Source organism: Salvelinus sp. IW2-2015, unplaced genomic scaffold, assembly GCF_002910315.2.
Source record: "Salvelinus sp. IW2-2015 unplaced genomic scaffold, ASM291031v2 Un_scaffold2388, whole genome shotgun sequence".
Lineage (NCBI taxonomy): Eukaryota > Metazoa > Chordata > Actinopteri > Salmoniformes > Salmonidae > Salvelinus > Salvelinus sp. IW2-2015.
This window is the reverse complement of record NW_019943711.1, coordinates 99,536-116,899: the sequence shown is the minus strand read 5'-3', so window position 1 is coordinate 116,899 and position 17,364 is coordinate 99,536. Positions and strand designations below refer to the sequence as shown.

The following is a 17,364-nucleotide window of genomic DNA, read 5'->3' as shown; positions in this document are numbered from 1 at the left end:
TCGTCAAAAATATCTTGCAACTCTTCTGAAGTAAAATTTGCAACAACGATCCGTAGTGGTTCACCAGGACGTGTTTTCTCATGACATAGAACAGCGAGTCGTGGAACCCACAGCCTCGACACGAGTACTTGTCTCCTACGTCAGTGGTGGAGACTGAGTGGATGGTAGTATGGGACGTGGTGGAGGTTAAAGTACATGGGGCACTGGTGGTTTTGGCTGAGCCCCCGTGGAACAGCTTGATGTGTTGATTGGTGACGTCAGGCTGGCTGATGAAGGAGCAGTTGGGGCAGGAYGACAGGGCGCTGATGTCCTCCTCCTCCTCGTGACAGCGCTGGACGTGTCCTCTGAAGGTGTACCATGACCGGGTAGAGAACCAGCACAGGGCACAGCATAGCATCTCCCTGCGATATGGCCACTGAGGGATTTAAATAATAATGATGAAGTGAGCATGTGATTTAAATATTAATGTTACATTTAAACTATAAAGTTAAGACATATTACTGTATTGCAACAGCTATTATGACAGAATAATAAATMACTTGTCCTCCACAATGATGAGCGTACCCTTTTTCTCCTTTTGCCATGGTAACCGTCCGTTAAATCCTCCCAGTCTGTGTTCTCAAAACAGTCGTCTCCTGCATCAAAGCATTTAAGATCCTGGAAAACAAAATATACCAAGCGAGGGTTAATGCAAAATGAATCTATCAATATTCTATTAAGAGTAGCCACAGTGAACAAAGTCCCACTAATATCTGTGCTTGAACATTTGTAGTGTACAAACAGAACTTACATCCAACAACTTTTTGCAGTTGTCAAGTCCAATGTCACATAGAATATCTTTGACTCTCTTCCTTGATTGTCTGATTTTGTCCAATTTCTCCACAGGTAGTTGGTACATCTTTTCCCTGCACGAGCAAAACACAGCAGTAAATAAAATGTTCATTTCACAAGCCAGAGGTAGGTCTAGAAACAAAAACAAGACATTTTAAATCAGTTGTTTTTGTATATACTGTAAACAATAACCACTTCAGTGTCAGTGATACAACGTAGCATTTAGTGGAGGTGCCTCTGGACTAGTAGGCCAAGCAYGCGGTTGCCCCTGAARCCCATWGTTATATATAAAATGATAACAACTTTGTCATTAGTCATTGTTMGCGGAAATGGTACTTRCCTCGATTTTCGTTACTGGCTACTTGAACGCAATGCCAGCCAAAATGATCAGGCAAGTAATAAAACTTATAATTTGGTCACATCGTCTGCTGCGAAAAACTGCAGTTAAGACAAGTTACATAATTCTGTGAATGGCACACTGACAGTTGAATGTTATTGGCTAGCAAATAACTASGAAGAATGAGCAGAGAAATACTAAACCACTGATAGTCAGGATGCATAATAATACTGCATCTACGCAAGCCAYCTAAAACAGTTGTTAGCTAGCTGGATGACTGATGCTAGCATCGCATTTTGCCTAATTTGCATGCACACACAGACAGGTCACTGAGGTAACTTCACCGCTCATACACATTTGGCGGCAGGATTTAAATATTTGGTGAATTGCAGCAACGTTTTGGACACAATGTTAATCATGCAGATATATACTGAAGATACATTTGGGAAAGTGTACCTTACACGACCTGGCAGTCGAAGAGAAAGCTCTCGACAGAGTGCGTGCTCGTGAGTCTGTTTTCACCAATCCGAGTGGAGAAGAGCTTAGGCGCGCGCACTACACGGCTATGAAAAATATACCATGAAATACTCGGCATGCACTTAGGGTCAATCGTGTTCTTCGCCTATAATACCAATAATGGCAGAATTTCCTCTATTTTTAGTCAACCATTTTTCTTTTGTTTGATCTGTTGAAGAGCATCATCATCCAACTATTGATAGGAAACATGGCGCACAGGAATGAGAAGTGACGTTTGCTCATTAACGTATGCATGGTCATGACCCTCCAATCAAATGAGTGTGTCTCTAATTCTTACCCTGGACCATTTTGAACACAGTAGAACAATTGAGTTGACCTTGATCACCACTGGGGACCACACCTGTTGCCACCAGGTGTATCACACCCATCAGTTCATATCATACCGTTTGCAGCTGAGGCACCCTGTGAAATCACACCTATGGGAATAAACTACAATAAGTAAACATGGCATATCATATTGAATATAGAATACATATAGGTTTTTTCTGATACATATAGAATTCTAGAATTCAAAATGGACACATTTGCCTGGTTCAATGAGAGACTTCTGCAGCTCTAAGATTTTCTGTCAATGTCATTTCCCATAAGCGAACATATGACAACAAATATCATACCAGGTCAGAGGTGAGCTCAAGACAGGGTCAAGCATTAGGTATTGAACAATATTTTTTGATAACTTATCAGCAAGCATGGTCTACATCGTATTGTTGAAGTGGGTCAGGGAGACTGTTTGTTTCACTTTGAGTTATCCCTATGGGCCTACTGTAAGCAAATCACAAATCACTGAAACTGTGGGTGATATTTAGCCCACATGCTCTTTAATCAAAAGCCTGTGGACAGAAGGGCTGAAAACTCACAGAAACAAATGCCAGTGGCTCACACAGTCATAATGTCACAGTTCATTATGTACAGTTCATTATGTCACAATTCATAATGTCACAATTTGATAATGACACAGTTCATAAGTCACAGTTCATAATGACACAGTTCATAATGTCACAGTTTCATTATGTCACAGTTCATAATGTCACAATTCATAATGTCACAGTTCATAATGTCACAATTCATAATGACACAGTTCATAATGTCACAGTTCATATGACAAGTTCACATATTAATGACACAGTTCATAATGACACAGTTCATTATGACACAGTTCATAATGTCACAGTTCATAATGACACAGTTCATTAATGACACAGTTCATAATAGGACACAGTTCATAATGACACAGTTCATTATGTCACAGTTCATAATGACACAATTCATAATGTCACAGTTTATAATGACACAGTTCATAATGACATAGTTCATAATGACACAATTCATAATGACAGTTCATGACACAGTTCATAATGACATAGTTCATAATGACACAGTTCATAATGACACAGTTCATAATGACACAATCATAAGACATTTGGGACACACGTAATGGCTTGATATTTTGGTAAGGGGATAGTTAAGGATTTATTCCTCAAAATGGCATTAGACATATTTATTTAACCTTTATTTAACTAGGCAAGTCAGTTAAGAACAAATTCTTATTTACAATGAGGGCTAATTGTGCGCCGCCCTATGGGACTCCCAATCACGGCCCGGTTGTGATACAGTCTGGAATCGAACCAGGGTCTGTAGTGACACCTTTAGCACTGAGATGCAGTGCCTTAGACCGCTGTGCCACTTGGGAGACATAATAGAACACAACAGTGCTTCTGTAGCTTTAATAATACATTTACATTCCCTCTACTCAATGCATCAGCAGTACATATAAAGGACACGTACATTCACAGTATAACAACAAGTGCCAAAACTGGATTTACTAATAATACATAATGGTGTTTCATGACTATTTCCATATTAAATGCTGAGGCGCTCCGCTTTGTGGTTTCACATGTGCTGAGAGACTGACGCTGAGAGGGACAACATTTAAGTGGGTTCTAAAGGTCAGATCCCTGAATTCACAATGAATCATCAACACCCATTCCCTTTATAGTGCCTACTTGTGACCAGGGTCCAGGTCAAAGCAGTGCGCTATATAGGAAATGGGGTGTCATTTGGACCCAGCCAATAACAAACGTCTCCTCAGTCTCAAGTATAGAAAAGGTATAACAAAGGCTGGCAGTGTCTGTAGCACAGGAGGTTGGTGGCACCTTAATTAGGGAGGACAGGTTGTGGTAATGGCTGGAGCAGAATGAGTGGAATGGTATCAAAAACATCAAACACGTGATTTCATCAAACACGTGTTTTATACCATACCATTCACTTAATTCTGGCCATTTTTATTGTGCCGTCCTCCCCTCCCTGTGGTTTGTAGTGTTCTAGAATCTGACTGTAGAATCACAAGGTGATGACCATTCCGTCCTCCCCCAGCATCGCCCTGTGGTTTGTAGTCTTCTAGAATCTGACAGTAGAATCACAAGGTGATGACCATTCCGTCCTCCTCCACCCCTCCCCTCTGTAGCACCAGGCTGCGTCGTAGCTCTGTCCTCAGGGTGAGCAGGCTGCTGTGTGTTAAACACACCTCCATTCATCTCCCTGATGGCTGGGCTGCTGCCATAGTGCTGCTGCAGGGTCAGGTCTCGGTTCAGTCTGAGGTTCAGGTTAGTGAGGCTGGGCTGTGAGTGATAGGAGTTGAGGAGATGACAGAGTAAGGCCGACGGGGAGGGCGCCGGTGGATGGCCTAGGAGAAGGCCTAGGACTCTGCTGGGGCTGGGACCAAGCCTGGGAACGGGGAGGCTGTGGAGGTGGAGGCACTGGAGCGACGGGATGAGTTTCTGAGTCTTCTCTCAATCACAATGTCCAAGTCCTCGTCGCTCTGCAGTTCGTCATCAGTGAAGCTGTAGGCTCCCACACAGATGGGCATGCTGTTGGTAACTCTGGTAGTCTAAAGAGCTGACACTGCCCGAGTTTATCCCCGACATCCAGCTGCCGGTACGCACTATGTTATTACGCTGGTTCACCGGCTTCACCCGTGATGATAAGATTGTGACTGTTTGCGATCATCATGTCTGTCACCTGGTCTAACACCTTGCCCATCACCTCAATCCCATTCACCTCAAGCACCTGGTCGTTGATGGCCAGCAGCCCTGTGCTCTCAGCCAGGCCTCCAGGGACCAGCCGTGAGATGAAGATCCAGGTACCTTCTCCAGGCCGTGGGGAGTCACCCTCACAGTGGTCCCATCCCGGATATAGAACCCCAGGGCCTCTCTGAGCCCTGGCGGTAAAGGCGCACCCGGCGCTGAGATGCGGGCAGGAAATCTGTGTCAATAATGGACGAGATGGGACGGAAGTCTTGCGGCCTGCTGATGTGGACCGTGGGCCTTTTGCGGTTCACGTTCGCCGCGTGGAGAGGGATCACTGGCACCTTCCTCCGGCGTGTCACAGTGGCATTGGGCAGAAGGTATTGTCGTCTACTTCCTCTGTGAACAGGAAGTCTGTTAGTACACGAAAAGCAAAACTTGTCAAATGCCTCAACTAGTCTAATTACCATAAGGGCTACAATGCAACTAAACGGATGCATTTTGTGTTTTACTGTGTGGGTCAATGTGGGCAAGAAACAACTTCTGACTGAGCACAACAACCAGGGCATAAATCATACTGTCAACATCAGYAAGGATTGCAGCAGAATATGTTCTGATTCGCTACAAACTATATAAACAGGAGTTCCTGAGGTTACATAAACAAGGGAAACAAATGTAGWTAGTCCATCATGTTAACAAACATACAAAAATAGCAGCGCACAGCAATTACATGAAAATAAACATAAACCCTGGACAACTAAATTACTTCCCCTTCTGCTGCTGGTGGAGACACACATAAACAAKTTTCCTGATGCAAACTCTGATAAATCCCTTYTGAAGAAAGCATGCAAGAAGGATATTTGAATTCCAGTCTCAGTCTTGGATGATATGTTATCTCAGTGTTATTGAAGCCTATCAATGTTACCTGGTTTTATTACCTTTTTAATGACAGACAACCATAATAACTGGCTTAGTCTTGCATAATTACAGTTAGTTGTGTTTAGGGCTTTAGAGTAAAACAACTGMCTGGTCTGGTCTGTTCTGGGTGTATACCTTGTCTCTGTATGAAGATCCGCAGTAAGGTGGGAGCAGTGGACACGGCCTTGCAGAAGTTGTCATCGTTATTGATGGGTAGTAGCTCTCCCTGGATATCTGCATAGCCAATTATGACATCAATGCTGGTTAGACGGTGCAGGCACAGGATGAGCTTGTAGAAATCTTGGAACTCCCCAGGGTTGGAGCGGTTAAGGGAAAACCTTCTGAACTCTGCTCCATACTAAAGACAGAATTTTTCGGAGAAACTTTGAACAATAAAGAAAAGCTGTCCTTTCCATATAATTCATTGACCAATGRGATTTTGATATTGAGTGTCAGCAATGTATTAGGCTACTGGACAAAACTAAGATGATATGGAGCAAAATATATATATACATGTACCTGTAGATCAGCCAAGGACTGTGAGCAGAAAATATATCTAGTTTATAGCCATAATATTGGCTATTACATATGCAGGTAATAACACATTACTTATAATCTAAAAAATAATGTTATGACAGGTAAAAATAGAAATTAATGGGTGGATGGACCACCAAATTGATGGTAAACAGATGATCTCATACCATAAAAGCATTACAAAAACGACAGTAGCCTACACTAGGATGACATATTGGTTGTAGAACTATATATAATTTTAGTCAAGGACCGTTATTCTTCTATTTATCCGGAGCACATTGCGCAGCTAGACAGCATCCTCTCCAAATGGAACAATAGTCAGCCCATAAAACAGGATGCCCAACTCCCGCGCGGCTACTTACTTTGCTTTTCACTTCCACTGTCGCACGATACTGCAAAGAAGACTGCGATTTACTTAAGCTCCGATTCATTTTCTTATTCTTCAGAGCCCCACCGGGTTCTGTGTGGGTTGTAGACTACTACGTCTGTGGGTTCAGTTTGATCCACTGTCTGCTGCCTGTGCGTAAAGTTACGCTTCTTCATACAAAGCCGTTTTCCCGTACTTCTGCTGGAGGAGTTACTGCTTTCTTCTGTCACATAAAAAGACTGTGTTGTTCCCCGCTGACTGGTGCGGGACCGGGGCAGACGGATTGGGTAAAGTTAACCATCATGACATCACCGCCCCCATCCTTTCCATAGCTTCCCTCTCCTCTCCACCGGAGGACGCAGTTTCTTCTCTTAAGTGCTGTAGGGATTGATTACACTGAGCTACTAAATATCTTGTAACCTTGCTTCAGATTGACTAAATATTTATAACATTTGATTTATATATTTGTGACGCATTAATACACAAAATAATACAGATTTGTCAAGTTGTTTATTGTGCAGTTAGAAATAGAGTATGCATAATGCTCTAAACCTTTAATCAGTGGTTATAATTAGTTAAATCAACAGTCACTATGAAGTGATATAAATTACAGTACATTTCCATGTACTGTATGAGAAGGCATATTCACCATTGAGAAGCAATATATTCCATTTCTATCCAACATTTTATTATCTATAGTGTCATAACTTATATAGAATTGTCCAGGACGGAGCTATGATTAGGTGCTTATTCATGTGGATGGTGAAGACTTCTCTGATCAGTGACACTGCTGCATTGTGGTGCCTAAGTCTCAATACTAAATATCTTATTTTCCTCCTCTCCTTTCCTTCATCCCCGCTGGATAGATTTACCCCATCGTCCTCCTTCCTTTCACATTCTGCTAGATCAGTGATCGTGGAAGTTAGGACCCTCTAAGGCAGGTCTTCTACAACAATGGTTCCCAAACTGAGAGGTCGGCAGGGGGAGTGCGGGGGTCCCCCCCAGGGAGGGGGTCCCCCCCAATTATTATTATTATTTATTTTTTAAAGGAATTCAGTCCGGCTTTAAACTTACTTTTGAAAGTTGTAATAATAGAATGCGCAAGGTGCAATTTCTAAATTGGGTGGTGCATCATCAGTTCCTCTTGTCTTGTCAGTGATTGCAGACCTTAGAGAGCTACTTATAACTTGTCAGAAATGTCCAGATCAACTAGCCCATGTCAGCTAACGTTTTTTTTCTTTAGGTTTTTTTTAGCCCATAGGTATTGTTGTAATTTTTTTGTCACACAAATATCACATGAATACACATTAGACATGGCAAAATGTATGGAATTGCAAGAACATTTTTGCTTTAAAACTGCAACATTTTATTTGCACCACATGACAAAATGTGTAGAATTGCAGGAAATAGGCTTTAAACCTGCAACATTCTCTCCACCAACAAGAGGGGTGTGAACAGTTTGTGTCATGAACATTGCTTGTGCCCATAGAAATAGACGTGGCGCGGGATGTTCCCCAATGCTGGAAGGGGGGCACCCCGAGGGCCGCACTGAAAGTGTGTTGTATTTCCTTGCCGTCAAAATGTGAGAGACAAAAATAGTCCTTTATCCATCATTTTAGAAATTTGCTCCCTGACTGTGTAGCTTTAATTTCGGGGATTATTAGCGAGTTGGACACAGTCAAGATACTGTATGAATGTTTTCTAAATATTTGAGGCTACTCAAACCACCCATGGACCGGATTGGACCCCCTCGTGTGCCGGGGCCATATGTTTTACACCCCTGCTCTAAGGCATGGCAGCTAGTTAAAACTGGCATGGAGGGTCCAGGGTGATTCCTGAGGAATAGGGTGAAGTTGCCCCTAGATGCCGATTTTGGTTTTAAATTTTGCATTTCGCCCACTAATGGTTCAGGTTAGGATTGTGGGAATAGAAACTGATCCTAGATCTGTACCTAGAGGAAACTTCTCTGACCTACACCTTGACCTCATCAGGAGGCTGGTTCCCTCCTAGTACTGCCAGGGCGTTGGTCACCATCTTCTCCACCATTATCTGCGTCGTCTCAACGGAGTGGGTCCCTATGTGGGGCAGGATGATGACATTTGGAAGAGCAGCAAGGGGGTGGCCTCTGTCCAGGCAAAAACAAAACAGAAATGTGTAATTTGAGGGTTATACAGTGCCTAAAGAAAGTCTCCACCCCCACCCCCCTGGATTTCTTCACATTTCATTGCGTTACAAAGTGGGGTTAAAATTGATTGAATTGTCTTTTTTTTTGTCAACGATCTACACAAAAGACTCTATAATGTCAATTTTTTATATATTTTTAAGATGAATGAAAAATAAAAACACTAATATACCTTGTTTAGATAAGTATTCACCCTCCCTGAGTCAATACACGTTAGAAACACCTTTGGCAGCGATTACAGCTGTGAGTCTTTCTGGGTAAGTCTCATAAGAGCTTTTGCACACCTGTGTTGTGCAATATTTTCCCACTATTCTTTTCAAAATTCTTCAAGCTCTGTCAAGGATCATGGCTAGACAGCTATTTTCAAGTCTTTCCATAGATTTTCAAGGACATTTAAGTCAAAAATGTAACTTGGCCACTCAGGAACCTTCACTGTCTTCTTGGTAGATTTGGCTTTGTGTTGTAGGTTATTGTCCTGCCGAAGCAGGTTTTCCTCTAGGATTTTGCCTGTGCTTAGCTCCATCCTGCTTTTTTTCATCCTGAAAAACACCCCGTCTTTGCCAATGTCAAACATACCCACACCATGCTTGAAAATAAAGAGGCGGTTACTCAGTGATGTGTTGGATTTGCCCCAAATATAAGGCTTTGCATTTAGGCCCCAAAAAGTGTATTCCTTTGCCATGTTTTTTTTTAGGTATTATTTTAGTGTATTTTTCCATACATATACTGTATATGAATGTTTTGGGAAAAATGTATTCTGTATATTTGTATTCTTCTTTTCACTCTGTCGTTTAGGTTATTGTGGAGTCACTACAATGTTGTTGATCCATCCTCAGTTTTCTCCCATTACAGCCATTGAACTCTGTAGTTGTTTTAAAATTCCCAATGGCCTCATGGTGACATTCCTAAGCAGTTTCCTTCCTGTCCTGCAGCTCAGTTCAGAAGGACGACTGCATCTTTGATGTGTTTGTGTGATTTAATACATCATCCACAGCATCATTATTAACTTGACCAAGATATATTCAAAGTCCGATTTGTTATTGTTACCCATCTACCAATCACTGCCCTTCATTATGAGGCTTTCGGAAAACTCCCTGTCTTTGTAGTTGAATCCGTGCTTGAAATACTTGACTGAGGGACCTTACAGATGCTGTATGTATGGGGGACAGAGGAAGGGGTAGTCATTAAAAAATCATGTCAACCTCTATCTACAACCTCTCACTCTCACACAGAGTGAGTCCATATAACTTAAGTGATTCCTTAAGCCAAATTTTACTTCCGAACTAATTTAGGCTTGCCCAAACAAAGGGGGTGAATACTTATGGAATTTCTATATTTTAGTTATGTAATTTGTATTAATTTGTAACATTTTCACCTTGACATTATGGAGTACTCTGGAGCGCTTGATGAATACAGGCCTTGGAGGCTAAAAGGAGTCGTCAGGTTTTACAGACACGGCCATTGGTAGGGGTTCAGGGTATCAGTCTTACATTGGTAGGGGTTCAGGGTATCAATCTAACATTGGTAGGGGTTCAGGGTATCAGTCTCAGTCTTACATTGGTAGGGGTTCAGGGTATAAGTCTAACATTGGTAGGGGTTCAGGGTATCAATCTAACATTGGTAGGGGTTCAGGGTATCAGTCTAACATTGGTAGGGGTTCAGGGTATCAGTCTACATTGGTAGGGGTTCAGGGTATCAGTCTTACATTGGTAGGGGTTCAGGGTATCAATCTAACATTGGTAGGGGTTCAGGGTATCAGTCTTACATTGGTAGGGGATCATGGTATCAGTCTAACATTGGTAGGGGTTCAGGGTATCAGTCTTACATTGGTAGGGGTTCAGGTATCAGTCTAACATTGGTAGGGGTTCAGGGTATCAGTCTAACATTGGTAGGGGTTCAGGGTATCATCTAACATTGGTAGGGGTTCAGGTATCAGTCTAACATTGGTAGGGGTTCAGGTATCAGTCTAACATTGGTAGGGGTTCAGGGATCAGTCTTACATTGGTAGGGTTCAGGGTATCAGTCTTACATTGGTAGGGGTTCAGGGTATCAGTCTTACATTGGTAGGGGTTCAGGGTATCAGTCTTACATTGGTAGGGGTTCAGGGTATCAGTCTTACATTGGTAGGGTTCAGGGTATCATCTTAACATTGGTAGGGGTTCAGGGTATCAGTCTTACATTGGTAGGGGTTCAGGGATCAGTCTTACATTGGTAGGGTTCAGGGATCAGTCTTCATTGTAGGGGTTCAGGGTATCAGTCTTACATTGGTAGGGTTCAGGGATCAGTCTTACATTGGTAGGGGTTCAGGGTATCAGTCTTACATTGGTAGGGGTTCGGGTATCAGTCTTACATTGGTAGGGGTTCAGGGTATCAGTCTTACATTGGTAGGGGTTCAGGGTATCATCTAACATTGGTAGGGGTTCAGGGTATCAGTCTAACATTGGTAGGGTTCAGTATCAGTCTACATTGTAGGGGTTCAGGGTATCAGTCTAACATTGGTAGGGGTTGAGGTATCAGTCTTACATTGGTAGGGTTCAGGGTATCAATCTAACATTGGTAGGGGTTCAGGGTATCAGTCTTACATTGGTAGGGTTCAGGATCAGTCTTACATTGTAGGGTTCAGGTATCAATCTAACATTGGTAGGGGTTCAGGGTATCAGTCTAACATTGGTAGGGTTCAGGGTATCAGTCTAACATTGAGGGGTTCAGGTATCAGTCTTACATTGGTAGGGTTCAGGGTATCAGTCTAACATTGGTAGGGGTTCAGGTATCAGTCTTACATTGGTAGGGGTTCAGGGTATCAGTCTTACATTGGTAGGGTTCAGGGTATCAGTCTAACATTGGTAGGGGTTAGGGTATCAGTCTTACATTGGTAGGGGTTCAGGGTATCAGTCTAACATTGGTAGGGGTTCAGGGTATCAGTCTAACATTGGTAGGGGTTCAGGGTATCAGTCTTACATTGGTAGGGGTTCAGGGTATATCTAACATTGGTAGGGTTCAGGGTATCAGTCTTACATTGGTGGGGTTAGGGTATCAGTCTTACATTGGTAGGGTTCAGGGTATCAGTCTAACATTGGTAGGGGTTCAGGGTATCAGTCTAACATTGGTAGGGTTCAGGGTATCAGTCTAACATTGTAGGGGTTCAGGGTATCAGTCTTACATTGGTAGGGGTTCAGGGTATCAGTCTACATTGGTAGGGTTCAGGGTATCAGTCTTACATTGGTAGGGGTTCAGGGTATCAGTCTTACATTGGTAGGGGTTCAGGTATCAGTCTAACATTGTAGGGTTCAGGTATCAGTCTACATTGGTAGGGGTTCAGGGTAAGTCACATCCAGTGCAGCGGCTCGGATCACTTTCTTCTGGAGGGCTTCCCCCAACGCATCTTGGTCTACAACGAGGCCTGTGAAAACAAATGCTCCAATGTTTTTACATTTGTTATGGCGAGTTTGAGTCTGATCACAATAACTATAGAGTGAATCTAACTGTAGATCCTTGTGTGTGGCTCACATTTTGTACAATGCTCTAATTTACACCAATGCATGATTTACGTGAAAGTCGTAAGTTCATCTGCCCATAGATCTCAAGTCAGGATTTAGTCTTATGTGTGTCAGGTCCATAGATATAGAATCACTGATTTACTGCTACGGGACACTCATAATGACCTGAATGGGGAGGGCCATTCTACTTATTCTAACTCTATGGTCTGGTTATACCTCTACTGATGTTGATGAGAGTGCTGGTAGGTTTCATCATGGCTAGTTCCTTGCACCGATCAGTTTCTGGTGGCAGGTGACAGGTCACCACCACCATCACAAAGTCTGACTGCTGGAGCAGATCCTCCATGTTGGCACAGTACATCGCCCCCACTGCTCTCTCTTCCTCTTTCCTGGAAAGAAAGAAAATATGAAAATATAAGTAAAGAAACCACAATCACATTGTCTTTAGAATAAATTAAAGATTAAGAAGTCTGTTTGGGTACCGAGTCTGTGTTACAGTGAGTTTAGAGATAATCCTAATTTAGTTTGAATAAGTAAATGAGTAGTAAATGAATGAACAGGTGGAATATGTAGCTTTCAGAATCACACAGCAGCCCATGTCTAAACCTTAACCACAGCCATACTACTGTCTATAACAGGTCCTGCATCACACAGCAGACCCATGTCTAAACCTTAACCACAGCCATACTACTGTCTATAACAAGTCCTGCTCACACAGCAGACCCATGTCTAAACCTTAACCACAGCCATACTACTGTCTATAATAAGGTCCTGCATCACACAGCAGGCCCATGTCTAAACCTTAACCACAGCCATACTACTGTCTAGATTGAATAACGTCCTGCTGATTTCATTTGACCTGCATTTGATGTACTTTTGATGTAAGGTGTCTTTGAGTGTTTGGAAAGTATGTCAAATAAAATGTATTATTACTACCTGCGGTTCCTGTTATGATAGAGGWTCTTCATATCAAATGCCTGGGCCCTCCTGGCCACCTTGTATCCTATCCTCCCCATACCGATGATGCCCAGGGTGGCCCCGCTGACGTCCATACCCATGGAGCTCTCTGGCAAGTCCTCATTGTTGTGGGTTAGGGAGTAATGGTGACCTGTAGGAATATGATAAGGAATAGAAGGGCTTTCATTCTCTCACTTTATGGGCGGGTTTCCCCGGAAACAGATTAAGACTAGTCCTGGATTAAAAAGCACTTTCAATGGAGATTCTTCATTGAACATTCTTTTAAATCCAGAATTTGGCTTCATCTGTGTATGGGAAACTGGCCCTATATGTTGAATGAGAAACGACTAACTCTGAGTCTCTAACATACAGTAGACCTACCTTCGACGATCTTCCTTGCAGACGCCAGCATCAGACCCATCCCGATGTCGGCAGTGGCGTTGTCAACAACATGAGGGGTGTTGCACACCTTCACCCCAAAGCTGTTGATCATGGGTATGTCCAGATGGTCCACTCCCACCCCTCCGTTAACCACCACCTCGAGGTTAGGCAGAGACTGCATCAGACCTCTGTCAACTTTCAGGGCAACGGTCCATACAAATACTGCTTTGACCTTTTCTGACAGGTTCTTCTGGTCTAGCGGGAATGTCTCGTATGGGATAATGGTGAAGTGTTTCTCGACAACAGGTGCAAAGCATTTGTAGATGCCTCCAGGCGCTCCGAAGGTAGTGGCCAGTATGCAGGGCTTCTCCATGTTGATCTGAATTAGGATAAATCAACCATAGCATTTGAATGATTCTATTTATATTTTAATCATTCTATTTCAATGGCATTCAACATAACGTTTATGGAACAATAAACGGAGAAGAACGCTTTGGATATCGTCAACTGTTTTTACAATTGTTTCAAAATGTAGAACAATACAATAGAGTAGTTATTTCAGATTGCAAATGCATTTTAACCAAATCTAATTTTCCAAAGATCATTCACTGTTTAAGTAAACTTTCTGCAGGTTTAACGGTCAATCTACTGTATGTCGAGATTCGTCTGCAACAGTCGGCTATCAAAGCTCAGAGGTCACTACGTAAACAAAATATTCTAAAGAAACATTTGCTTCGTCAAAACATGATCATAAAAGTATCTTTCACTTCCTTACRAGTTGGGATATTGTGCGCGTTCCTCCAAATGACAACAGTGGAGTCTTCAATCTGTGTATCAAATGGAACATMTCWWGTCTGTRTGACAGCCAGGCGCGATTAATCCACTACCGTTTCACCGATGAAAGGYGGCMTTAGTCTGTGAAATATTCACAYYGCTCTGTACAACATGCCAATGGGAAGAAGATAAACATTAATCCACTAACCCACTCTGTCCTASATAACAGKGTATGTAGCGACAGATAATCAACTCAAGAYAGATAGAGTTCTAAAACTTCTCTCTCAAATGGATAACCTCATTCAAACTGTGTGTGGWATGCATTAGTGTGTTTACATGTTGACTTCATGTCATGTTTATGTCTAAAACATCAACATCAGACTGTCCTGCAACATCATCATCAGACTGTCCTAAAACATCAACGTCAGACTGTCCTAAAACATCAGACTGTCCTAAAACATCACCATCAGACTGTCCTAAAACATCACCGTCAGACTGTCCTAAAACAGACTGTCCTAAAACATCAGCATGTCCTAAACAACAGCAGACTGTCCTAAAACATCAACATCAGAACATCAGACTGAGTCTGATGTTGATGTTTTAGGACAGTCTGATATTGATGTTTTAGGTCATTCTGATGCTTTAGGACAGTGCGATGATGATGTTTTAGGATAACATAATACAAACTGTGTGTGGTATGCATTAGTGTGTTTACATTTTGGCTTCATGTCATTTTATGTCTAAAACATCAACATCTGTCACGGCCGATATTGGAAGAAGACAAAGTGCAGCGTGGTGAGCGTACATTTTCCTTTTTATTAAAAATGTCGCCAACAAACAAACGAAAGAAACAACCGCGAAGCTTACAGGGCTAAGTGCCACAAACAAAGTTAACTACCCACCTGAAAGGAGGGAAAAATGGCTACCTAAGTACGGTTCCCAATCAGAGACAACGATAGACAGCTGTCCTGATTGAGAACCATACCCGCCAAAACATAGAAACACAAATCATAGAAGTAAAGGACATAGAATGCCCACCTAAATCACACTCTGACCAACCAAAAAGAGACATAAAAAAGGCTCTCTAAGGTCAGGGCGTGACAACATCAGACTGTCCTAAAACATCAACACAGACTGTGTGTGTGTGTGTGCGCGCGTGCGCGTGTATGTGTTAGTTTCATGAGAATCAATTTGTATTGTTATTTATTTTTTTACTTGTAATGACCAAGAAAATGACTAAAAGTAAATAAGTGCAGTTCCAGTCAGCCTGTCCATATGTCCAGCAGGGGGCAGACTACACACCTCCCACAGAGCTAGAGATCTGCCTCATTCATTTCTAATGATCAGCTAAAGGGCAGGTAGTATTCCTCTGGTCATGTTATACTGCCCTTCCTTACTTTTCCCAGAATGAATGACTGAGTGATTTACTGAGTGAATGACTGAATGAATGACTGACTAAACGACTGAATGAATGACTGAGTAAATATTATACTTTACTGAAATAAATATTTTCTTAACTCTATTTTCTTAAAACTGCATTGTTGGTTAAGGGTTTGTAAATCAGCATTTTAAGGTAAGGTCTATTGTTGTATTCGGCGCATGTGACAAATAAAATTGGATTTGAGTGAATGACTGTCTTCTTTTAGTCAAACAGATGAAACTAATTTCCATTAACCTGTTTGGGCCCTTGTGCCTCATACCTCACATGCCATGTACAATCTTATGAATTCACACACCTGCTATTCCTATCACTCGTTTATTTCCCTTCATGGATTTTAAAGGAAATGATTTGTGTATGGAAACTTTTTCTAGCCCAAATGCTTGCCCCAATCCTATGCTTTAAACCCCTGACGACGTGAAGAGTGTGCAAGTGCACACTCCTGGAAAAGGGTGCAAAATCGGGACGCAACCATTCAGAAGTGAGAGAGGCAGCTCAAGTTCTCTACATGGATCCTCCCTTCCTTTTGCCCGGCTGGTTCAGTGACAGCCTGGCCCCAGTCAGTCACCCCTGTGTCGGCCCCATAATTAATGCAGGTGTCCAATGCCCCCTATGGTCTTCTGGGCTTGGKGCCCGTCTCAAGCCTCTCGTCAAAAGTAGTGCACTACATAGGGAATATAGGGTGCCATTTGGGATACAACATTAGTCTCTTATAGAAGGATGGTGAAATATCTTTCTATGGGCTGAAGGGGCTTGAATGGTGGTTCCTGGGGGGTTTAAGAGGCCCTGTCAGTATAGTCAGGCCCCAGATGTAAGCCCTGAAGGACTGTGTCTGTAGACAGACAGTAGAGGCCCTGTCAGTATAGTCAGGCCCCAGATGTAAGCCCTGAAGGACTGTGTCTGTAGACAGACAGTAGAGGCCCTGGCAGTATAGTCAGGCCCGAGATGTAAGCCCTCAAGGACTGTGTCTGTAGACAGACAGTAGAGGCCCTGTCAGTATAGTCAGGCCCCAGATATAACCCCTGAAGGACTGTGTCTGTAGACAGACAGTAAAAGCCCTGTAAAGCCCAAACTGTTGGTCTGAGGCCTACTATAGAATAACACAGCTTTACAACACTAAAAGTTTATCTCTACAAATGGAAAACAACATGCTTTAAATCAGCGTTGAAGGACAACAGTCCCTCTAATGATGCTGCTGAAACCAGTCTATAAATCACCAGAGGGTTTGTGTTGTATAAAAAGGCTAAGCTCAACATCAAACTAAATAAAATATGACTGTAACATATTAGTAATGTGTGTATGGCCTTGGGCCACAGCTAGATTCCTGTCTCAAAAGCCCCTAAGAAAACATACAGGAATGTATTGGGATTCTGAAAAATAATACAAAAAACTGGAGGGACTCCTGCAGTGATCAGTCTAGATGCTTGTAAATCAAAGTKCCTCTTTGGGCCCGTCCCAAATGGCACCACATTTCCTTTATAGTGCACTACTTTTGACCAAAGCTCATAGGACTGGTCGAATGTAGTGCACTATATAGGTAATAGGGTGTCATTTGGAACACAGATTATATTACCCATTTATAGCGAGG

General features: G+C 42.5%; 2 protein-coding genes, 1 long non-coding RNA gene and 1 pseudogene across 3 annotated transcripts in view; 1 reads left to right on the top strand and 3 right to left on the bottom strand.

Annotated features, from left to right (window-relative positions):
* Positions 1-1,897, bottom strand: part of adnp2a (ADNP homeobox 2a) — an 8,218-nt gene extending 6,321 nt beyond the window's left edge. The window contains 4 exon segments of the mRNA XM_070440297.1: positions 32-415; positions 565-657; positions 791-905; positions 1,630-1,897. Coding sequence (XP_070296398.1) covers positions 32-415; positions 565-657; positions 791-905; positions 1,630-1,763 — 726 coding nt within the window. The 5' untranslated portion in view covers positions 1,764-1,897.
* A 520-nt stretch (positions 1,898-2,417) lies between these two features.
* LOC139025220 (uncharacterized) lies at positions 2,418-2,993 on the top strand. Its single transcript, XR_011476693.1, has 3 exons — positions 2,418-2,602; positions 2,708-2,791; positions 2,918-2,993. It is a non-coding gene; the product is annotated as an uncharacterized lncRNA (long non-coding RNA).
* LOC112073834 (partitioning defective 6 homolog gamma-like) lies at positions 2,502-6,817 on the bottom strand (annotated as a pseudogene).
* A 223-nt stretch (positions 6,818-7,040) lies between these two features.
* zgc:136493 (D-glycerate dehydrogenase) lies at positions 7,041-14,464 on the bottom strand. Its single transcript, XM_024141068.2, has 6 exons — positions 14,340-14,464; positions 13,565-13,943; positions 13,163-13,334; positions 12,443-12,615; positions 12,033-12,129; positions 7,041-8,672 (listed from the first exon to the last, which is right to left on the bottom strand). Exons 1-6 carry the CDS (start codon positions 14,409-14,411, stop codon positions 8,519-8,521), a joined length of 1,047 nt encoding a protein of 348 aa, XP_023996836.1. The 5' UTR covers positions 14,412-14,464; the 3' UTR covers positions 7,041-8,518.
* Between the last annotated feature and the right edge of the window lie 2,900 nt (positions 14,465-17,364).